The 25,856-nt window shown below is 34.9% G+C and overlaps 1 protein-coding gene across 1 annotated transcript; it reads right to left on the reverse strand.

The window, feature by feature from the left end:
• Positions 1-4,285: 4,285 nt before the first annotated feature.
• LOC113335310 lies at positions 4,286-9,828 on the reverse strand. Its single transcript, XM_026581406.1, has 11 exons — positions 8,874-9,828; positions 7,797-8,364; positions 6,564-6,662; positions 6,355-6,455; positions 6,199-6,270; positions 5,960-6,050; positions 5,683-5,763; positions 5,473-5,532; positions 5,232-5,354; positions 5,111-5,149; positions 4,286-4,951 (listed from the first exon to the last, which is right to left on the reverse strand). The coding sequence occupies exons 2-11, from the start codon at positions 8,184-8,186 to the stop codon at positions 4,823-4,825; spliced, it is 1,185 nt and encodes a 394-aa protein (XP_026437191.1). The 5' UTR covers positions 8,187-8,364; positions 8,874-9,828; the 3' UTR covers positions 4,286-4,822.
• Positions 9,829-25,856: the final 16,028 nt, after the last annotated feature.

Consider the following 25,856-nt stretch of genomic DNA (forward strand, 5'->3'; position numbering starts at 1 on the left):
CTAAACAAAAAAAAAAAAAAAATTATGAAAATCCTTTGCATGTAATATACCTATGGCTGTACATCAACAAGTAAAAAATATACAAACACTCTTAACACTTTTGAGTTCAAAAGTAAAGGCCAAAACAAAAACAAAAAACGTGCGAGATCCACCCATATTAGCCATAAAATTCTGGCAACTACTAAGTCACAAAGCAAATTTTGGACCGTGAAAAAAGATACATAGAAAATCATGTGAAACCACAAATGCATAACTACTATGTAAAATGGAGAAAATTTACCTCATTTTTCTCAAAACCCGCAATAAGAAAATTTACCCAGTTTCGACCATCTTCCCAACCAGGAGTGTTGACTATATAATCAGTCAACATGATTACGATCTGATGAATAGTCAAAGGAATCCTACAATGCCAACTGAGATGCTTCCGATACTTTAAGTAAGAAAGAAAATTTAAATTAGCACATTTCCAAAACTGAAACCAGCCAAAAAACACATTTAAGAACATATAGTAGATTACCTCAGCATGTACTTTTTCCAACAATGTCTCAGCCAGACTGAGATTCCCAAACATGGAACACATAATTCCATGTCCAATCGGATACATTTTATTGTAATGATACGACTCTGTTAGGATTAAACAAGAGTTAAAGCATGGCACTAGTTATCATTTTGACATTAAGATAGAAAAAAAAGAATATTTTTTGGCCTTACCGACTCCTGTACGGACTAGCTTTTTTCCTGCACTCCATGCAAAACTCGAGAGGGAATCCATTCCCATAAGTACCCCACTTCGGATGGTATACCCTACCAACGTAGTGCCAAACACAGGCTCCGAAAAGGTATGCATTTCCTGTATTTTTTTACCATATTGCACAAATGCTGTCATAAACAAGTAGGTGATACTAAAATAGATAGGTCCAAATTGTGCGTCAACTTCAAACAATACAGTGCATTACCGCATTAATAATTAATCTTCCTAAATGAAGTCGCAACAGAATGGTACATATTATCATAAAACTTCAATTGACACATACTAATGTCAAGGAAATAGAGTTCATCCAAGCTCAAATATAAGAAGAGGCGGTCAAAATAACCCAAGAAAATAAAAATCAATTTAAGAAATGAAGGTTCAAACTACAGGCATTTCAATTGTTTACTTGCTTTGCTGGGTTTTACAGATATGGAAAAGAAATAACTGCTATGCATATACTACTACCATTGTTTGACTGCGAGCCGAACTGCCTGACACTTAGCTGAACAAATTAGGACGAACAAGAGGGAAAACTTGCGACTACTTCCTCCTTCAGTATCTAGTATCACCTGGAAAACAACATAACAAAAAAGTTATCAGAATAGAACTATTCTTATAATGTTTGAAGTAAAACAATGCGTAAACAAATACATAGCAATAGCATATTCTACAAGTTAAAACCACCATATACATAGCAATATGTGCATATGAAACAGGAATGATTCAACATTAATAAATTCTGATTTGAGTGCAGGGATATATGTATCGAAGCAGCACAATTCATACTTGCTATTTCTGAATTAGATACCACCCTGCACCGGTCACATGTCATTAATACATTGACGTGACATTAATACATTCATTTAGTAATAGACTTATTTTGTTCTGTTTCCTGCAAGAATTGAGAGCATTGCTTGTCAGATTCTCTAAAACTCTTTAAATTTCACTAGGTTGCAAATATGATACATCACACACGCTCCAGCTAGGATGTGGTCGGGCCACATCAAACAAGTATGTGGCCACTTTTCTCTTCTCAACACGTATTAGAAAATTAGTTTTAAAGTAAAAAGTATCCTATTTTTTCTCATAAAAAAACATAAAACTACTTTTAACTACTTTATCTCTAAAAACCTGCCCCTCTAAATCTTTCTAAAAAGCATAAAACGAACAATTTTAAAGATGTGTCAAAAAAATAAGAGGGACCACAAACTTGATTGATGTGGCCCGACCACACCATAGCCGCTCTCAAATCGCCTGCCCATTTAAGCACTGAACAACAAGGGCATGATAAATTAGGCTATGAGCCTATGTCATAAGAACACGAACGTTTCAACATCTATTGAGGCAGCAATTATAAGGTGAGTTTAAGATCAGGTAGGTGTGTCAGAATTTATATGAGTCGCTGTTGGATTAACATGACGCTTCAAGGAAAACAAGACAAACCAAAAGTAACAACCCTACTTTCATATTACCCTGGCCCATGATTATGTAAATAGAAGGGAACAATGAAAATTTATTAATAAAAAATATGGATCAAGAGATTTGGGGTTAAAATCCATCAAGAAAATCAACCTATGAATTACCAAAAAAAAATAATAATAATAATAATTTGAAAATCCTAACCGTACCTGAGAATCTTCCTGCAACTCAAGCCGCTGAAAATCTTCCTTTAACATAACAAATAAACAACTTAGGGTTTAAAACTCATGAAGAAAATCAACCAAACAAACAAATAAAGTAAACAAGAAAAAAAACAAAAAAAATTTTAATCATAAACCCTAACTGTACCTGAGAAGTTTTTCAATCAAACCCTAAGGAAACTGAGAGATGTGAATGTTGTAGTATGACCGGTCCGCATAGTGGTGCACAATCATCGTGCGTCACGGAATCGGTAACCTGGCAGATAGAGCTGCATGACCGACGATGTCGCGCCAAGATGGCTGAGACAAGAAAGGTTACTTAGCATTGGCAACATTATGCGATAGTGTTGCATATCCTTATTCAGAGTTAGCCCAGCTCAAGGAAGGAATAAAGGATGAGATGCAAAGTCATGGAATGACTTTGGCATGGTCCTAAGCTTTTTCCAAGGCTTGAACTATGCATGTGCAACAATGGCGGGGCCAAACGCGCCATTGGTGATAACTGTTCGCCAAAAGAGATGCGAGTGATGCATATGAAGCATGAAGTTGAATTAAGCAAGTCAAGACTCAGTTGGCACGATATTTGGATGTTGGCATCCAAATGAGCTAAGTGCGCAATGCAATCCATAATAGTGCAATGCAAGCCATAATATTGCAATGCAAGCTATAATAGTGCAACGCAAGCCATAATAGCAGTATTGTTGAAGGTTGGCAGAAGTGCAAGTTGCATGAAGTGTAATCATTGTCGGGCATTTGGCGTAGGCCAAGAGGGAGTGATGCACAATCATTATCGAACATTGGCAGGGACAAAGTTCAGTGACACATAATGATTGTCGGACTTGAATTCAAGCTGTCAGTTGCGAGTGTGTGTGCATCACATACATGTCAGAGCAAGAGCGGAAGTTAGAGGCGGTTATAAAGTGCTTTATAACCGTGTTTGGTATATCCTAACCGTTAAAGACAGGTGTGGCGCCATTATGCAAGCCAACACTAAAGCTAGCAGTTAAAAAGGTGGAACTGGCGGTTAGGGAACTGCGCCCATGGACAGATGGTTGTTCATGGGGCTTGCAACAGAGTTGCATACGGATTGGCCCTGGCTTCTTGGTATTATAAATAGCCAGAGAAGCTACACAAATCAAGATGTTCAGTAGTTCGAGTGTTGAGGAACTATTTGCAGTAGAGAGCGAGTTTGTTGTAGGCTTAGAGAATAAGCTTGTAAGTCCATTGGTTGGACGTTTTTTGTATCTTCCCCTTACGCTAATAAAAGTGAGTTGTTGGCTTATATGTTTGGCTTTGGTTCTCTGTTGATTTGATTATACTCCCCCAATTCTGTGAAGCATAAACATGGCAAGAACCTCTTTATAGTATGGGCTACATTGTTTGGTAGAGAAAATCTGAGTAAGACTTCCGTTGCATACTCTTAGTAGAGTTGGCTGATTGTATTGGTACAATCTTATAAGGCTGAAATACAAGTGGGTGATAAGAGATCACTGAACCATTATATTGCCGAGTTATACCTTCGCGAAAAATTGCTTGGAGAATTTGAAGGCGTGACAGGTAGTAAGGTTGAGACGAGTTTCCGTTTTGATGGTAAATTTCTGATTCATATGATGCCGTTTTTCATTTTCTCTGAAGAGAGAGGCGAAGCGATGCGAAGATGAGATGAAGAGAGAGGAAGAGTGTACTAAGTAGTAAGTACTTAGTTTTACATCGAGCCATTCATCTGAGGTAAGATGACCGTGGATAATAGGTATTTAGCGTCCTTGGGATCTCGTATACCCAAAAAGAACATAGAAGCCCACAGACCACTAAATTTACTGTACAGCCCATGTATGACAAGATGAACTTGATACATACGTATAAAGAAAAAAACAATACAGATTACAGAGAGAAAAGAAACAAAATGTGGGTCTTGAAATTGCAACTTTGACATTTTTCTTGCTTTACAAAAATCATAAATCACAAAATGGACTTGAATAACAAAAAGAAAAATCAAAATTTTCTGTTCCAAAATCAGAAAATCACATTAATTGCAAAAAGAGAAAAAGGGTAAAAGCGATGAAACAGATATATCTATAGTCCCTTTATAAGAGGAAGCAGCAACACAGATTAGCAAAGAAAACTGGGGATGTGAAGTGCCGACATATCCTTCCTCACAAGATGTTGTAGTCAAGAAGAATCACTAGTTTTGCTCTGCAATGAGAAAAATCACCTTTTCTTTTCTACTCAGAGAACCAACAACAACCTGGTCTCTTCGGTAAGGGTAAACTTTTTTTTTTTGCAGAGCCAAAAATCTATCAAATCTGGCTATCAGGTAGTGTTCTAATATTTTCTACAAAGAAGCCGAGGTGGTGAAGTGAGAGGGTCGAATGCTGTTCGGCCGACCAAAGAATTAATAATCAACGGTAGGATGATGTCACTACCAGTAAACTCAAATTGTTGTGTAGTTGGAGAAATGATGCATCAGATTTTCCAGGGTTTCCGGGTAGAATTTTCTAGCAAATAAATAACATGGCCGCTTCATCCCATTCCACAAGCAATCTTTCTCCATCACTAACTTCTGCAAAACATAAAGAACATAAGAATTAGCACATGTTTTGACATTTGGCATGAACAATGGAATACTTATATTGAACACAAGGGAAAAAGAAAATCAAAATCACAAGCTACAAAACGCACTAAAGAAAGAATTTGGATAGATGATATTAGATATACTTACTCTTTCATCACTAGTAACATGAAAACTCTGATCAATAGACTGTTTCAGGAAGGACAAAAGAGCATTAGAGATACATTCAACATGTTTGCCAGTCTAAATACAATCTTTAAGTAGCTTGTACCGTAATGTTCTTCAGGAGCTCATAGGTAACATCCTGAGCTCGATAAGCTTTCGGATGCCACTTCCCTTCAGACCAATCGACGTGTGTCACTGACCAATTCGCTATGCCTCCAGGATCCATCATCTAAAAAACACCCAAACAAAAATAAGAAGAAAAAAAAAATCAGTTTTGCACGAAATCTTAGACTTACGATTTTATCAAGAAAACAGTTGGTTTTAGGTTAGGATAATTATGCACTAACATAGAAGAATGTCGGCAAGTAATGCTCGTCAGAATAGCAATTCTTCCCCTCCATACCTGGCTGTAAGAAATCAGCATATAACCATCAGTAGAGCAACTAAAAAAATTATTGTACTCTGTCAGTATCAGTTGTTGCTGTTGTAAATAAACAATGTCGGAGGAGAAGAATTTATTCAACGTCTTTAACCAAAAAAAACGGTAAATAAATCACCTTGCAGTAAAGCTTGAACTTCGTGTAGTAAAGACTATCTGCTAAGACTATCATGGCATGCTGCCGCTTCATTGTGAACCACTGTAATAAATTTATGATTAAATACCACTGCATATATATTTCATGCCCAACATGTTTCCTGCATTGGAAGCTAGATTGTGGCATGATAATATGATTTTACCCAAAGCATTAATTTAATAACCAACAAACTTGTGTGTTGAATGCATATCCGAGAACCTCTTCACATCAATAAGTTACTAATCATTTGGTCAATTACCTGAGCACCTTTCATGAAGTCCTTATAGTCAACTTCAGGTAACATATGCTCTGAATACCTGCCGGATCCATGAGGTCCGGGATCTTCAAAGCTGAATATGGAAAAACACAAAAATAGAACTCTCATTAGTACAAATATCAGAAGAGGGAAAAAATGGTTAAGACCTACTTTCAACCTCAGCAGCATACGCTCAAAAATGGAATGTAAAAGAGTTTACTAAATTTCTAAAGTTAGCTTACCGATCAATAAAGCTGACATTTGTATCCATCAAATAGTTATAGACATAATCGAAATTATGAAGTGGAACACAACTGAAAAGCAAGAAGAAAAAGTATTAGAAACATTATGGTGACAGAAAATCAAGATGGCCGTAAGTGACTTTAAAAGACAATCACCTGTCTGAGAGAAGTACAAAATGCTGATTATCAGGGTCTTGGAAAGCCAATCCCAGAAGTCTCTTCTCCGCATCAACCATAGAAATTTTTCCCCATACCACCTGCAAATGATTTTATTCTATAATGAATGAGAACTCAGGATTTATTCCATAGCATGGATGAGCAACGACAGAACCTAAATGCACTCAATAGCAGAGTGTTTCAAGTACCTTCTCACTGTGGATGTCTCTGTTGACGAAGTAACGGCTCAAATGTACCGGTCTTTCCCTAGATGCATGTACATAGACAGAAAATCTGCCTTCGTGCCCCTACCAAAGAAGACAATACCAAATTTTGAGCTGGACTTGTGCAATAAAACAACCAACTATTAAACAACTAATGCTCCATGAGCTCAATAAAACTCATATGATAGAGATAAAGCGAGATTTACAGTGTGCAATAGTTATAGAGGTAGAAGCTGGTCATATGCGAGAAACATATCAAGTCTGTTGACTCTGTTCCCATAAGATAGTAAACCCAACCAACTGAAAATTTGGCTGCTCAATTGCTAAAACTACTACAAATTGCCAACTCTGTGGATCATATATCTGTTAGTTTAAGCAACCCCTTCGTTCCTCTTGGGAACTCTCTGCACCATTCCTCATTCAAAACCATCCTTGGATTAGCAGTCATATTTTCGCTAATATCAAGGTAGTGCTCAATCAGTTTTATCCTTTTGTCAACTTAAAGAGTGTAGGCGACCAATGAATTATTAGATAACTGGATACTGTGTTTCTCATTCTGAGCCATCATGGTTATTGCTATAGATTAACGCTCACTCATATGATGACGATTTTGGGAATTGTAATGTGTATATATAAGTTATCAAGTTGCATAAACTATACTATGTGGATATCACCAAATGTCAGACCTAGCGTTCAAGTCGGCAAGTATAGTAGAATCCTTAGGACCATGCTATGCCTTACTGGCTGCTGATTGAGTAAGCAATCAACTGCATTACTTAATTTTCCTTCACTATTGTCCAACTACAAGTGCTCTTGCGTGAGTTATATACATCTAGCAAAAAGGAGCCTGAATGCCTCATAATGATACTACTTTGTTTACTAGGATTTACTAATTTGTTTATTTTTCTTTTTTGGTTTTAAGATATCTGACCAAATTGAAATCGTAATTCTTGGAGCAGAAGCTATATTCAACGAAATACTTCTACTGCGCCCTAAAGATCAAATCATAAAACCAGAGACCAATAAAAACTCATGCCAAATATTCACTGAAGTTAAGAATCGATATGCTTATTCAAATTTAGTGCATCATGTGGCACAAAATTTTCCTACCTCTAGCAGGATCTAGGAAATCATGCAGAACAAGTGTTTGGATCCAGATATGGGGGATGAAAAGAATAAAAAAACACTCATTAAGAGGCTAATTATGAAGAAACTTACATCGAAGAACTTATCCCATAGCTTTTCAAAAGGTAATGTGCCGGGAGTCAAGAACATGAAGGCGATTTTAGGTGACTTTGTTTGAATAGGAGGTGTGAGCAAGATATCTCTAATGACACCACGAGCTGCGATCTCAGCATCACTGTATTCCCTGGTAGGAGTAGGTGGTAGCCACTCGGAGATAGATTTACAGCCTACTCCAGAGAAGACATAACAAGATGAATATCCTCTTGGAGGATAGATATAAGCACCAATTAGCAAGACGCTAATCAAAGAAATCAATGCAAGGATCCAAACTGGCCCCTTTATAGGCGGTCTGTGGCGCGGCGCTGGCATAATGTGCTGTAGATTCGAAATGCCTAAACGCTGCCACGCCTGTGATGTCTTCATATATTGTTTTGTTTATAACAATGTCATCAGAGTAGTATATAGTATTATGTTTTCCTTTGTCTACGATTTTGTGCCCATACAAAAACTCACAATATGACAAGTCAGATGCAATCACCAATCATCTTATCAACTAGGCTTCTTCAGCAAGGACACCACCCCCCTGAATATCGCCCCCACCCTGTTAAAAAATCCACAGTCAAGAGTAACCAGATACAAAAAAACACAGATGGATCTTGAGCGAATTTAATAATAAAAAAATACTGTACTCGAAAGATCTATTGTGAAACACCATGATTACCCAGATTCAAAGTATCAATTCGTCATAATTGCAACCATTAAAACAAATCAATCTCACAAATTCAAATTAGAATCATGAAATCAATCCAAATGCGAAATCAAATTGAAACTTTATTATCCGCATTTTCCTCATCATGTCCAATCAAATTGGAATCCTCATCTCCCTAATCCAAAGTTCCAATATACATTCCAATCATGTTGTTTGTTCCAGCTAAGATTGATATATTTTTTCTGAATTTGTCATTAAAACCCCAATATTCAAATTAACTCACAGATTTTACTGTAACAATGACGAAATCGATCAAATAAAAGCAAAACAACACCAATAACCAAACAAACTAATATATGTATGTATAGTGAAATTAAACACAAAGGGAAAGAAGTAGTAACCTGGAAAGATGGAGGAGCTACAGAGAAAAAAGATCTGTGTCTGTCCGTCTTCAAACAAAGAGTTGAATGAATCTCGGAGAGATCTAATCCAGAGATTGGCTGGGGAATTAAGGTGATGATTGATTGACTGATTTGATTTGGATTTGATTAAAAAGAGTAGAGATTTGGGGTAGTCGAGATCTAGGGCAAAACTAAAACTAACAACAGACAACTCCGAGAAAAGAGAAGAGAAAGACAAAGATGATGATTATATAAAAGATTAAATCTATAAAAACAGAAAGAGAATGGTGGAGCACAAAAGCAAGGGGTTTTTACGATTTCCTTTCTTCTTCTTCTTCTTCTTCTTCTTCTTCTTTGGGAGGAGGAGGATAATAATAATAATCTACTCACAGACTTAAACTCAACTTTCTCTCACTGGTCTGTGTTTTCTGTAAAAGTGCAAGAGGAGGAGTCGAAGAGTTTTGTTGCTGCTTTTTCTGAAGCTGCAAAGAACATTTCAGCCGGCGAATATTTTTTTTTTCTTTTTTTACCATTATTATTCTTATCTTTTTTTATTACCGTATAATTATACGTATCATTCTACGTATTTGTTTTTTGCTTTTTTTATTTCTCTGCATGGTCACTACATGGCTAGGAACCTACCAAGGCACCCCTTTTTTTTGCCTATTTTGGAATCCTAGTTTGGAAATGGTGAGTATGGCTATGTTTTGGAACCCATACTTACTTTGAGACTTGATTTTTGCAGTTGTTCGGGTGTGGGAAGGTTGGATTCCACCAAGTCTCATTAGGGGAAAACATTGAAAAAGAATAATAAAGTAGGGTTTAGCTAAATTTAAAAAGGTAGGGTTTAAGTCTACTTTTAAGAAAGGTTTGTAAAATGATCTATTGGATTATATAGTGCACTTTTTTCCTAATTTATTTGAATTATCTCCTCTAGAGATTTAAAATGAAATCTCCGGTCGGTTAATTTTTTTCATTCACTTCCCGGTTAGATAAATGCATTACGTGTGGAAATTTTGAATTTATATTTTCCAAACCATCCTAAAAATACCATTATGTGAAGCAACAAACAACCGTGTTTTTAGAAATTTGGATGATCAACAATGCAACAATCTGATAATCCGAGGTATTCCTTCACTTAAAACAACCTGCATTGGTGTTCGGCAGCACTACAAAAAATAAATGAAATTGTGTTATTCGTATGTATATATTTATAAATTAATTTATGTCACCTCCTTGAATGGTTATTCCAAATTTGTGCACCTCTCTACAAGGGGGTGCACATTTGGCCGTTCCCATTGGATTTTCTTTTTTGTTAGAAAACCGGTTTTGGTATTCCAATTCATTAAAAGATTAAAACTCTAAAAATTTAACAAATAATAATTTTGTCTCTCTTATGTGACCGTCATTCTCGTTCTTTCTTTATTTCTGAGTTCATCTTCATCATGCGTTGTTGAGATCATATGAATAATATACATCCAGTAACAAAAAAGAATAAGAAGATTATATATGAGGAGATCAAAGATTGTGATGAAGGACACATAAGCCGTGTTATTTCATCTCTCTCGTTGTTCATTTTGCTTATGTTTTCACTGCAACCGCAAATCATTTTTTCTTCTTAAGATCACAAATTCATAATTGGGAAAGAAAAAAAAACAATATAACATAATTGTTCGTATAAGGGGAAAAAAGTGAATAAAGTTGAGTACGCCTCTTTATATCTATCATGACAGGACTCCCTTAAAAGAGTCAGAAATTCTTGAAACAGACGAACAAAAAATATAAATTGACATGATGAACATTCCTCTTTTCTACTTCTAACTTAGAGAAAAAAAATCCCAGGACATATACCATTCTTTATCTTACTTTTTCCTTGATCCAATTGATAATGTTCTTTTGGAAATCTAATTCTACCACTAACATTGGAAATTCCGAGATTTTATAAATAATATTTCTTATGGATAACATGTAAGAAATATTAAGATTGGATGAGTATCTTATCATTTGGTTTTTGATTTGAAAGTGTGATATCGTACAATTATCCCAATGATCAAAAGGTTGTCGAGAGTGTGATATCGTATGTATTTATACCCAAATACCAATGTGAAAGAGATCTGATTTGTCGTTCTATAGAGTTTTAATTGGGAAGAACATTATTGAACCATTCAGAGACTTACTTCTTTAGTTTCTTATGATTTGGTTTTTGCTTCTGATTCTTCATCATCTTCAATTCATTTTGTAAAACAGCTTTTGTTAATGGATTACTAAACCTATGATTTTAAGGACGAAAATTATTGATCAAGTTTGGATCAACATTTGGGTTATGTATCTTCAGGTTTACCTGCTGATACTAACATGAGATTATGGTATTTTGCAGAGAAGATAAGAATATTTAAGACCAAGCGTCGTGCAATATTTCTTTTCTTTCTTTTCCAAAAATAAAAATAAGAAAAATAAATAAATAAAATAAAACTTCGGAAGCGATTTTGCTGATTTATCAACCAATAATGTAAGGCGAAATCTGCACCCCAGTTTAGAAGGGGTACACAAATTTGGACTCTTGAATGGTGAATTTACTAACATTAACATTACATGTAGAAACTGAAGATGATGAACCAGTTGTTGTTTTGTACCGGAGAAATCACTAGAACGGATTGTAAACGAGGGAGATGAAGATCCATAGTTCTCCACTAAGTAGAAAATGCAGACGAGTACAAAAAATCAATGTTGAACAGTTAATATTTGGGCCATATCCGACCATTGTTTTTACACTATTGGTTTCGCGTGTTTAAAAATAGTTTTAATCCCGCCAAGCTCATTCTGAGCACATTTCGTTTATTTAGAATTTTTGCGTGAAGTAATGCAATTTATCATTCTTCATGGGTGAGGAAAACAATTTTTAAGTAAAAATGTCCTTTTTATGGCATATTTGGGTCCAATTCGGCACCCTTTCAAGGTAATTGAATGAATTATAATGGGATAATTGGGAAATCTTATTAAAGCAACCCGAATTAAAATATCACTGGAGGAATATATCGTACTTCACAACTATGTTAAAATTTTCCATGTTGACCACGAAAAAGCGGGGGTCTAACAACCACACCAAATATTTTCGTTCGGCAATCTATATGGAAAACTCCAATACAATTCCAAGAGAATCAACTAGACAGTCATACTCAATCACGAAAAAGTATTCAAGAGTTATATCTTAATTTCTCAAATCAATATGCAATCGAACAGAAAGAAACCTTTGAGCCAGATCGATATGAGAAATAACTTGGATGGTACCAAAGACCAATATCCAAGCGTCAATCAATTCCAATCCAACAAGCAATGTCGGATTTACCAATTGATTGAAATACGCACAACCTGTGAAATTTCAATTATATGAACAAATATAATGCGGAAAAGAAATAACACGGACACCAGAAATTTTGTTAACGAGGAAACCGCAAATGCAGAAAAACCCCGGGACCTAGTCCAGATTGAACACACACTGTATTAAGCCGCTACATACACTAGCCTACTACAAGATTAACCTCAGACTGGAATGTAGTTGAGCCCTGACCAATCTCACACTGATCAAGGTACAATCACGTTCCTTACGCCTCTGAATCGCTGCAGGACTCTACACACTTGATGCCCTTAGCTGATCTCACACACAACCAATAGTTGGTACGATCCAAAGTCGAAGACTTATAAACCAATCTGTCTCCCACAGAAAAGTCTATTTAGATAGATAAATCTGTCTCCCACAAAAATACCTACGAAGTTTTGTTCCGTCTTATGATAATAATCAAGGTGCACATGAACCAATTGGTAATCCGGTCTTATATTCCCGAAGAACAACCTAGAAATGTCAATCACCTCACAATAACTTAACTATATGGTAGTAGAACAAGTTATTGTGGAATCACAAAGAATGATACAAAGAGCTTTGTGACTACATTTTATATCTTACCTATCGGAGATAAATCTCGAGTCAATATTAGAGAACATAGTACTCAATACGATAGAACAAGTAATATCAGGATACACAACTACAGAGAAAATAGTTGGATTTGGATTCAAAACCCCAATGAAGTCTTCAAGTCGTTAACCTACACGGTTTTGGAAAAACCTAGGTTAAAGGAGAATCGACTCTAGTACGCAACTAGTATCACACAGGAGGTGTGGGGATTAGGTTTCCCAGTTGCTATAGTTATCCTTTATATAACTATCAAATCAGGGTTTGCTTAGTTAGCTTAGAAACAAAGCATTCATTATTCACCGTTAGATGAAATACTGATTTTATATACAAGCTTAGTTTTGCTTGAAACCAAAGCAATATCTCTCCACCGTTAGATGGACTTAGCTTGTCACACACAAATGAAATATATTTCATTTAGATATGGGTAACCTTAACTAAACTTGTACATGAGGTTGGCTCAATAATAGTTAACCAAACATTTGAACACTTTCGTATAATTCACATTCATCTAACACATCCAGATCAACTATGATGATCAAAGATAATCAAAGGATCTAATTGTGTTCTTCATAGAGTTGTTCAATTGTTCATTATATTATAGTAATATATATGAACGAATCGAAGCAAAATCGGATCGATTTGAAAGAATCAATTTAAGCCACGGTTTGCAAAGATTGCATTCCTTATTATATAAATGTATTTGTTCATGAGTACGAAATCATAATTTACCGATTTAAGAACTTCAACCACTTAAGTTTGCGAACGGGCACGCAAAATTTACCTCCGGACCGAACTCGGTTGAAACCTTTTGCGAACGGGTACGCAAACTTTGTTCCCGAACTTCAACAGTTAAATCAGTTTTCGAACTGGTATGCAAACTTAAGTACCCTGACTTAAATAGTTGAATAAGCTTGCGAACGGATATGCAAACATCCGGTCCTGAATTCTATCAAAACAGTTCGTACACTAAGTACACAAACCGTAATGTATCCGGACATAGGTTTTAGCTCTTTAACTCACATCTCAATCATTGAAACATTTTTAGAAGACGACAACGGATATCTCATTATGATCTCCTTGGTTCTTCTCATTTTTAGAAGACGACATTTTTAGAAGACGACAATGGATGTCTCACATACACCATTAGCTAATAAGCAATTTTCAAGTGATCGAATGATCAATACGAAACTTTCCAAGTCGACATCAAATGACTGTCTCACACAAATCATGTAAGATGTTTCAAGGCAATTTCCACGTGATCATCTTTTGACATAAAATCAAGAATAATGTTGAACGTAGCTAAGACAAAAAGCTACCAACACGTATTTCGAGAAATAGATAAGCGAATTATACTCAACTCGAAATATCAAATTTGTATGATACGAAAGACTATATCGTATATGACTTTTGTCTCAATAGGAGATAAGTAAGAATATAATAGACTTCTGAGGATGGATAAGTTTTAGTCTCCACATAAATTTTGTTGATGAAGTTCCTTCGAGTTCTTCATTAGATCTTCGTCTTCAGTTGTAAGCGCCGTGAAGTCTAAAGCTCAACTATACAATCTATCCTAGTCTGAAACTCCTATAGGTAGATTAGAAATCAAGACTATAGTTTTGATCAACTAAACTTGACAAACAAGGTTGAGATAGCAATGCTTGCGAGTTCGACCGAGAAATGCTCTAAGAGACCACTTTATCCCGATACAGAAAAAATATATTAAAACCCTTAAATTATTATTTTCCAATTTGCTCATGTTCTTTCCCAATTGAAGAATCCTAAATTCGTAATCCCCAAGTTTGACATCCTGAAATCCTAAAAGTTAAAATAAAAGCATTATTTTAAATTGGAAGAATCTCAAACCAAAAATTGCAATAAAAATCAAGAAGAAACGAATCATGTCCTTATTCTAACACATGATACGGTGCCCATGCAACACATCCTTGATTTCGATATGATCATTGACTTTTCTGTGTGGTATTCATTCTCGTTCGGCTTTTGGAATTACATCTAGCAGTGGTTGAAAACTCGCAAAATTCAACGACTTCACCTACTTCATTACCCCTAATTATTCCCGTACCTCTATTGAAACATAAGAGTTTCATTTTCTCTTCATCTATTGGATGTCGTTTTTTCTCTTCTTGATAAATTTTTTCCTTGTTCTTGATTTTCTCCCTTGACGTTTCTTCGACCTCTTCAAAACATACCTAAAACTATTGTTCAGTCGTAAGAAAACCTTTATCATCCAAAATAAAAATAAAATTCATGTCACGTCCAACCCCAGCCAAATGTTTACATTTATTTTTGTTCCAAGAACAAACCCTAACCGGAAATTGAAAATCGAAAAAGTAATAAATCCTAAGATTTGAAATCCTAACACTTCAATTATTAACTTTTTGGTTATACCCTATATTTTTAATTTCACATTACTGAACCTTTGTTTTTTATCATTAGTAGAGATATCTAGTGAAACCTTGAACTTTTAGACTAGAAAAACCTCATTTGAAATCCTATTTAGATTAAAACCGACTTCCATCCTTGAAATCAAACCTTAAAAGAATAACTAAAACAAATCCAACCAAGAAAACCTCTAAAATTCAAAAAATAAAACATATACTCCAATCCAATAGATGTTAACATAGTACATCGATAAATTTGTTGGCTGGTGATACTAGTGAATTGAGTTTGAAACTCATTAACATCGATGGGACAAAAAAATATATTTCTTTTCTTACCTAGATGCATGGGATTGTTGCAGGTAATAGGTTCTTCTTGTAAATGAGGTTTTTTGTTTTATTTTATTTTATTAATTTTAAAAAAAGAATAATTTTAACTCAATAGACGATAAGATCCTTTATTGTTTCACCGTAACAAAGAATGAGATTTCTTCTTTCAAGAAATTCGCCTTCTCTATCTTCATATGAACGCTAATAATACCCATGATTGAAACAAAATAAAGAAATAATGATAGTATCAGAAGGATTGCTCGTTAAAGAGATTAAGAAAGAAGTACCGCTTTATACTCTGATTTTTTATTAGGATTTTTAAAGATAAATACATAATCAGATTCATGGTTTCCTAGGAGGAGTTGACCAAGCAACCGCAATATTGACTATGAAACTTGGGCCAAAAAAGAATATTAATGTCACAGACACTTTAACAAAGTTGAAAAAACAGAGACAGACTGCTCTAGTGGTATTAAGATTGCGAATACTTTTATAAAATATTCTACTGTAAAATAACACATAATATGTGGATGTCTTAAATTGCTTCTTTCCATGTTCGAGGTCTTTTAATAGTTGCTTTTGAGCATTTTCAACAAAGGTCGATGTCTTAAATTGTCTCTTAATATAAAAATGATATGTATGATAAATATTTAAAAAAATTAAAAACAAAATGGAGTTATTTCTGTGGCAATCTACTAAATTTAAAATATGTATATGAATCTGAGAATTTTGTGAAATAAAAAAAAGGTCTAAAGAAATGTTTGAACTAGAATTTTGGTTGGTTTACATTTTTTAATTTATTTTTAATTAAATTCTATTTTTTATTTAGTGAATTTTGGTTAGAGAAAAACTATGTTTAGTAAATATCGATATGTCACATTTGTTTATAGATGATATTAAGACTTTTAACCTTTTATATCATCTACTTTCTCAACCAATGTTTTGAAATCTAGGTCAACCTGGTTGGTCCAACTGCCAAACCCGTAAACCAGTCATAAAAACGGATTAGATCGATATTGATCCTCTAGTTACAAAACTGGCTGCTATTGATATTATTTATTATTGTATATAAAATTCCCAATTTTTACACATAACGTGGTAAGACTTTGTTACCTATTCATTTAACCATCAAACCAATTGTCTCGTTGATTGAACTAGTAGATTTTCCAGTTCGATCCCTGGTCAGGTTCTCAGAGCATTTGGTTCCAATGATATGCCTTTTCTTTTCTTTTTTTTATCATCGGATCTGAAAACGCGGGGTACCAAAATATACCACCAACTTTTTCTTAGGCAACCTGTATGGACTAAACTCAAATACAGTTCTGAAAGTTACAACTTAATGAATCTCAATCAGGAATTATATGAAGAGTTTATATCTTTTTCTCTCACAATCAGAATGTAAACAGAGACAAGTCTGTGAACCTGATTATTCCGTGAGAGTAATTGAACGATTCCAAAGATCAATATCCAAGATCAATCAATTTGTATCCAACAATTGCGATGGACTTATCTACTTGAATTGATTTTACGTACAACCTATGATATTTCAATTATAAAGATAAACAATATAATGTGGAAAAATAAATAACACAGACACCAGATATTTTGTTAACAAGAAAACCGCAAATGTAGAAAAACCTCTGACCTAGTCCAGATTTGAAAACCAAACTGTATTAAGCCTCTACGTACAAACTTTATCCTACTATCAGAACTTCGAAGTGGAATGCAGTTGAGACCGAATCTCACACTGATTCAGTTTCAGTTGCGCTCCTTACACCTCTTGAATCCCAACAGGATTCCACGCAATTGATTCCAGCAGGACTCCGCGCAATTGAGTCCTTTAACTGACGTCCTTTACATCCTAAGAGTTGTTTCAACTCAATTGAAGACTTTAAACCAATTTGTCTCCCACAAATAAGGCTATATGTGATTTCCGTTCTAATCAAAGATCAAAGTAAGGTAGGAATTCGATTGCAATAGACAAAGTCTAGCAAACCTCAAAATCCGGTCTTATGACTCCGAAAGAGCAGCCTAGATTATTATTCATCTCACAAATAGATATACTTGTGGAATCACAAAGTCTGAGACGAAGATACTTTGTGATTTCTATCTATCTTATTTGTTGGAGCTAAAGGCTCAACAATGAAAACAACACGAACTATCAAGATAAAGATAATTGGATCTGGCTTCGCAAATCCCTAGGTAAAGTCTTTTTAATCGTTAAAATTTAAACATATTGAAATCCTTTTAAAACTAAAATTTATTCAAATCATTCTCTCACAAATTAAAACTAAAACCTAATTTCATTGATCGATTCTAACGACATATATCGATTTCAAGGAAATTTCATATATCATACCTTTTTATATAAGAAAAAAATCAAGCTAAGCTTCGTCAATTGCAACCAATTACTCTTAACTATATTTGTGATTGTTTATCCATTCATAATTGAAAAATACAAACAATTTTGGGTTGTCGTGTTTAACATAACCAGTCTACGTCCATGTACATATTGACTTATTCCTTTGATAATCGGTGGATACTCATGACCACGTCAACCGATTTATTTTGTATGTATTTTCTGGTTGAAGAACATTGAACCAGAATTGGTCGATGTTCATGTCCATGTCGTCTGATTCTGATGTGGAAGAAATATCCATATTTCTTCATGTTTTTTGTTGTTGCTAGAATTGGATTATGTGAATGTTCACATAAACCGATTATATAGCCTTTGATTTCTTAACTGCTAAACCCATAATTGGTTCATTAAATGTCCACATGAACCAGTTCTTTTAGTGCAGTGTTAGGAATTAGTCTATGTGTGTGTATCGTGCTTACCGATCTTACAATCGGTTTTTATAGTGAGTAATATGCATTGATTCTGGGTATTCTTCGTGAATTAAATATCAACCCAGAATCGGTCTACGAGTACATTAACATCCACCGATTTTCGGTTGATGTTTTCCCCCCAAAAAAATCACATTTTGACAATGAATCAATATTAGGTGATTTCTAGCTTAACAAAATTAAACATCAATTAATTTAACAAACTAACATTAATTAATCAAGAGTAAATTAGTTATTAAAAAAGTAATTCAATGGAATGTTTTCCGTTTCGGAAAATGGGTCATTTGTTCAAATATTTTTAAAACATGGTTCAAACGGACGAGTAAAAATTAGTATGGGTGAAATGGACACCAAAAAAATAGCAAAGATGAAACTGAATTCATCCAAACTTATGATCAAATCACACACTCCAAATTGTCGTTTAACTGATTCAAGACTTCAAAGTGTGTGGAAGGTTCTCGGGGTTCCACAAATTAAGGTAGTTTTTGAAGGACAGGACAGCCGCATAGGCAACCACATTCACACAAGTCCACTTGGCTTTGATATCTCGCAGGTGTGACCCAAGGTTCAAACAAATTGCTTCCAAATTTTCAATTTCTTGTCTCACCGTGGAACAAATCTTGCAAGTATTGAAGTCTATCAAGCATTTATGGCCATGTTGAGACTTAGAGAATTGTTTTGATTTCGATATACAGTACGTGTGATTTTGTGCACATTCCTTCGTAATGTAAATGTTTACATGTTATTTCATCTTTTATAATTCAACCGGTCTAAAGACTATAAACAAACCAAAAATATATTCTTAATTGGTGGATACTTTTCCACTCTTTCAAGACTAACAGGAGGACGACTTTTTAGTCTCCATGGTTTTGGATTTGTTCTAAGCAAAACTATTTACTGAAACCGTGTTTCCTAAAACATTTTTACCAATCACATGGCATTCAGTTTAGGATCCACTATTTTCTAGAAGGGTTCATCGTTCCCCTTTTAGGAATATTTTTGAAACAGTCGAGTCTTGGAATGATTTTTTCTAATGTTTGTTTAGAACCTCTATGAAGGACAGGTTTAATTAGATTTTTTTTTTTTTTTTTTTATAGTAGTTGGTAATATGGATCCTGATTTTTACCACACGTGATATGAGATCAATCGCTAATTACCAAGGGAGAGTGCACACAAATGGCTTTGCGAAACCTGCGCTGTCACTCTAGGTACAAGATATTTCCGTTTTTACCCAAAACAACCCTGGATGTTGGGGAGCTCGCTCATTTCCCTTTTAACTTTTTTCGGTCTTTCTTACTTTATTTTGAAACTTTCAAGGCAGCCGTTTATAGTTTGAACTTGAAGCTGACTCTTTCTTTCAAAGCTGGGCTGTGGTCGTTGCCTTTTAGATTTCCAATCTTATCCCTGCAGTTCCAAAAACATGGGCGCACTTTCCATCCAAGTGAAACTTGACACATGTTTGTCATTGTTCAGATTTCACTTGTTCAATGCAAAAATCAAATGAAAGAAACATTAGGTAAAACAGAAATCTAAAAGGAATAAAAACTTCACCTGAAGCTCAACTCCAGAAAATATCACTTTCTCTTAGACGAATCTTTACATTTGATTCGATTTAGTTGATTTTTCTTGTTTTCAAAAACAGTTCACCAAACAATTTTTAAAAAATAAAAATAAGAAAAAAAGAATATATTTTTAAAATAGTGAAAAATTATTTTTGAAAACTGTACCAAACATGCTCTTAGTTTTTTATGTTGGAAATTTTTAAATGTATCGACGACATTAATTAACCTAAAATCGGTCACTCACATTAAATAGGGGCTCACCTCATCCAAAAATGGGACCTCATGTTGATTTAGGATTGGGACCCATTTCATTGAGCCAGCAGGTTTGGGGTGATCCACCCTATGATCCGTGCATAATCATTCTTTTTATTTTTAAAATTATTCCAAAATTGTTATTATTTATTTACTTTGAAATGGATTGCAAAATTGTTGCTAGGCTAATTGCTATGCTTTTTATTTATAAAAATCTGGAAATAATTTTTCAAACTATATCCAAATACCCTTTTAAAGATATCCGGTAATCTTTTTAAAAGTGAGAATTTTATTAAAGATCTTCTTCTCGGTTTTGAACTTCTTTTTTGCATTACACTGAACCACCTAATAAAGAAATCTGGAATGTACATAATTATTTTTGACTGAAAGAGAAGAGTAAACTAAAACTAGAGAATGTCACATAATTGTATACTTAGAAAAAACGAATTCCAACTAGTTAAAAAGCTATCAAAATTCAAATGAACACTAGTACCCATATTGCTGCCCATTGGAAGTAGAAATATGGGCAAATCAGCTGAATTCCAATACTATCCAAATTGAAGGAAACTGCACTGAAATCATCAAAGCAATCAAAGGAAAGGCCTGCCACATCAACTGGAGAGCAAGATCCAGACTTGCAAGCATCCACGGGAAAATTAGGAAAACGGAGATGGCATAATTTTTTCTTTTTTTGGCTTGTTGCAAAATAGCCAATCAAGCTGTGTTACATTGGCCACTACTACCAATTCAGATGTAACCTTTAATATTACCTTCCCTCCTCCAAGTTTTTTATTTGATGCTTTAAATTTGGATAGTCGAAGGAACCGATATCATAATCAAGGTCCTGAGGTTAATATACCTTATCTTCCATTTTTTTTAGCCTTCAATATAAGTTTTTAGTACAGAAGAAAAAAGAATTGTTTACAACCCTCTAAAACAAAGCAGGTGCCACTGTAGTACAGTGGTAAAGTCATTGGGTGATGATACCAGTGATCTGAGTTCGAATCTCGCCAGCATCAAAAAAGCGCTCTAAAACAAATAATAATGCACATTGACATGGAATCCCTATCAAGTCTGACATAACGATCAAGATCAAGAAAATTATGTTCGATTCCGCATCCATAGAAAAAAAGCTTGGATCTCGGATAAAATGTCAACCGTTTTTGATAGTCAATTTGATACTCATAGTCATTGAGATGTACATTGTTATTAATTTGAACGGTTCGGATCTTGAAACTGACTGCAGCTTTGGGGGTTACTTCTGTCAAGTTGGAATACAAATACGAAAATACCCAATTTCTCCATCTCTAGGACATTTATTACACGAGCGTGTCAGAAAGTTCTTTTGCCAAAATGATGGGAGCGCATAGCACAGGTATATGATCCAGGAAAGAATCTCAGAAAAGTAAATGCCCTTGAATCCCAATGTAAAAAAGTTACCAGAATATATTTTTACTCCAATGTAAAAATTTGGGAGTAAAATACATTTCATCACGTAACAATATAAGATCGTTCACTGGAATGTGCGAGCTGAAATTCTAAACATGTTAAAAAAAAAGTTAAAATATGCGAGCATAGATCAAAGGATAATACAGAGAAGTAGTCTTCTATATATAATCTCCTTTTAACACGTGTAACTTAAACAGACAAATCAACCGGATAAAATGAAACGAAATGGGGATCTAATATGGATATTCAGACATAACACAAGAAGTGTAAGATAAGAACTCTTTGGCTGAGAAATGAAATGAACGCAAAGAACAAAGCAGAAAGTTAGAAGATAATCCAGTTTTTTCCATCCAAACTATACCAAACATATATGGACAAGTCATGGAACAATGCGGTATACAATGTTTAATCATTCGACAAACAAATTTTGTCACCCAAAGTTATTTTAAGAAAACAAGAGTCCTCCAACTTATAGTAATATAGTTAACCAAGAACAAATTCCCCTTTATTTTGCCATCATAAATTGGCGAGGCACCTTTCAGGTAAAGGATGCCTAAATGGCTAAATATGTCTCCGACCTCAACTACGAGAGTTAGATTCTGATTAAATTAGTCTGGCACAACACATCACATAAAATCATCGTATTGATTAGGGTAAATTGGAAAAATGCCCCAAAATGGGGTGCAATGTTGGAAATCTACCCAACGTTAAAAATAATTGGAAAATGCCTCATTTTGTTAACATTGCCATCTAACCCAGTTAAGTCACATGTGTATGGCCACCATCAAAACCAGAAACACCACCAAAACCGTCGCCGCCACCACCTGAACCTTAAATCTTGAACCCTAAACCCTGGATCTTGAATTTTAAACCCTGAACCCTGAATTCTGAAGGATATATTTGTCTTTTTCACATTTGTCGGCTCACACATGTAACTCAACTGGATTTTTAACGGAATGAGACATTTTTCCGAACTTTTTAATATTGGGGCAGATTTCCAACATTGCACCTCATATTGGGGCATTTTCTCAATTTTCCCTATCGAGGATTATTCTGTAAGAGAAAATTTTTGATGGGGGCGCTTTTTGAAGGGGGCATGGGGGACCAATGACATGTTGACACATATCCTTGATATTTATGAATTATGTTTCCAAAAATATAAAAGAAGTGTATTTTTGGAGAAAAAATTTGTTATCTTCATTAGTGTTTGTATTTTTGGAAACATGATTCATGAGAATCAATTAATATCAAGGACATGTGTCAACATGTCATTAGTGTTTATATTTTTGAAAACATGATTCATGAGAATCAATTAATATCAAGGACATATGTCAACATGTCATTGGTTCCCATGCCCCCTTCAAAAAATGTCTCCATCAAAAATTTTCTCATTCTAGAACAACACAACACACAAACCTATCATGTTGTGTCGTGTTATGCCTAGTCCCTGTTATGCTCAAATCTTAGTATGCAATACCAGTGTATCATAAAGGTATGTTACAGCACACTTTACACTTCTATGGCTCTGGATCCATATATACCTCTCCTTTTAAAAATATAACGCCACATGCATGTCCATATATGGTGGAGGGTGTAACCATTTCTTGCGAATCTAAAATTCTCATGTTTGTTTACGGATCCAATGGGGAGAAAAACAACATCTTGGAGATTTTATTGAAGTGAACAACAACTTGGAGGTATAAGAAACTTAACATATGACGTATATAATTAGCAGAACGTAAGCTCTTGCACATGTATTTGGGTTTTATATCGGACAAAACAATCTAAATCAAGTTGTCATTGCAAAAAATATTGATATTAGTATTGCAGTTAACAGTCTTGTTAATGTCAAAATATATATATTGATAAGAGCTGTCAAATTATCCAGGTTCATTTTCTCACCCACACTCCCCGTATGGACAATAATTGGGTTAAGCATGGGTTCTTGAATAAAATCAGCAAAGAAAAATGAAAATTCATGGAAATGAGAGATTGATCGTCTTCTTATGTAGTTTATTTTTATTTAAAGAAAATATTCCAACTAGGGTGAGGTTTTTGTTTTTCTAAGCTAATTAGTTTAGTTGTATTTCTTCTCATAATATACTAGTATCAACCTTTACTTTTTTATTCTTCTTGATAACATTTTAGAGCCCGAGAGTTTTCTTGTTTCTTGGCTTGCAACTAACTAGCTTGCACCACGGCACCTATGCTAGCTTATCTGCTGCTCGGACTGCTGGCTTATAAGAAGCTTGAATGATAGTGCAACATATTTCATTGACAGGTCAATTTAAACTATTAACATTAACAAACACTGGTAACTGACTACGCCAACCAATCAGCAAAAATCTGCTTCGGCAACAAAATAACGGCATGAAAAATAGTTTTACATTTTCTGAAATATTTTTGTAGGACCTTGATATGATTATTGAAATCCGTGTAATCTAAGATTAATTTCTTTTTACTCCAAAATAAAGGTTTGAGTCTTGATGGAGTGTTTGTCTAGAAAGACTTTTGAACCAGAGTTTAAGTAATCAACAAAAATAAAAACTGTTAAATCCCCAAACAACAATAGCAGATACCAGTAGTAAGTAGTAGGAACAAAAGACATAAAATTCATTTGATTGTGATTAAACAGCTCTAATTTTGTATTTGTTGCATTGATTGGTCATGTATTTCCAAAGTTGACAAATTGAAGTCACATGTAGTAACCTCAGATCAAATCATAATAATGCATTTGAATATTCCATAAAGAAAAGTCTTAATGATGTCAAAAGGTTGACTTGTCAAAGAGCATTATATGCGGATATGTCTGGATAAGCTTTTTCTACTTGTTAGCAACTAGCAAGCAAGACTTGAACAAGAATTCATTCAAAATTTGTACTAAATTTGCGTTGAGTGCTCCACTAATAGCGCTCTAAGTAAGGTGCTTAACGAATAGTTGTTTAGATACGTTCTTCCCCACGTCTACTGCTCTCTCTGTTTGAATGAGCCTACACTGCCCACCTCTCTTGAAGTTGAATCAGCATAAAGATGCACTGACTTGGTTTTATATGACCAAGTGTTGTGGTTATCTAAAGATATGGAATTCCAAAAAAGAAATCGAAATAGGCAACTGCATTTTATCCCAAACTAAATTCCAAAGTCTCGTTTTCTAAGACAGGTTCCAGGAGAGGTTTGTAATAGATTATATTCTACCATATTTAGCGGATCAAGAATATTCTCTTTAATAGAGATTATTAATAATAATATATATATGGTCCCTTCTCCTACAAGGAGGGCAAGGAAGTTTTCCATAACCCAATATGGTATCAGAGCTAATCTCGATCCTCTCTTTTCTTCTTCTTCTCCATTAAACCTCCAACACAAAATCCATGACAGGTGATAAGAAAACTCTGCATCCGGCCTTTGCCGTAACCAACATCAAAACCCTGATTCCTATTCTTCTTGACATCAAACAAGATGAATACTTATCCTGGGTTTTTTCTCTTCGAACTACATCTACAAGCTCACGATCTCCTTTTTCTCATCAACGGATCCACACCACCAACAGGGATTGATGCAAATACCCTCAAACAACTCAACGCCCTATGCCGCCAATGGATGTTCTCCACCATGGCCAAGGATCTCATGCTCACGGTTCTAAAATCTGGTAAAACCGCCAAAGAACTTTGGGATCATCTTCAAAAGTTGTTTCAAGATAACAAAGGTAATCGTGCTGCAACCGTTGAAAGTAAATTTGTCAATCTAAAGTTTGTTGACTGTGCTAGTGTCGATGATTACTGTGACAAACTCAAGTCGTTAGCGGATCGACTGACCGATCTCGATTTTCCCATGAATGACAAAAGTTTGGTTATCCAACTTGTCAATGGTCTACCGGAGGAATACAACACTGTTGCTTCCTTCATACAACAGTCTATGCCCACCTATGATGCTGCTCGTTCACAACTACGCACTGAAGAAATACGACGTGCTCAACAAACCACCATGATATCTTCCACTGTCCTAGCAGCCACTGGAAACAATTCTTCTCAACGCCATCACCGAACTAGCAACGGAAAAAAACCCGTCAACCCTGCAAACTCCGGTCCTCTTCTGCCAACACCAGGATACTCTCGCCAGCCCAGTGCACCTCGCCAGCCCAATGCGCCACGCGGCCCAGTGTACCCAGCTAACCCAG

This window comes from Papaver somniferum, unplaced genomic scaffold, assembly GCF_003573695.1.
Source record: "Papaver somniferum cultivar HN1 unplaced genomic scaffold, ASM357369v1 unplaced-scaffold_139, whole genome shotgun sequence".
NCBI lineage: Eukaryota > Viridiplantae > Streptophyta > Magnoliopsida > Ranunculales > Papaveraceae > Papaver > Papaver somniferum.

Bases quoted from the DNA above. Each gene is read 5' to 3' on its own strand.
- LOC113335310 (XM_026581406.1), bottom strand. From the start codon at position 8,186: ATGAAGACATCACAGGCGTGGCAGCGTTTAGGCATTTCGAATCTACAG. The intron at 6,051-6,198 runs GTAAGCTAACTT...TTCCATATTCAG, and splicing joins AATGTCAGCTTTATTGATCG to CTTTGAAGATCCCGGACCTC. The intron at 5,355-5,472 runs GTTAGTGCATAA...GGTGTTTTTTAG, and splicing joins ACTTGCCGACATTCTTCTAT to ATGATGGATCCTGGAGGCAT.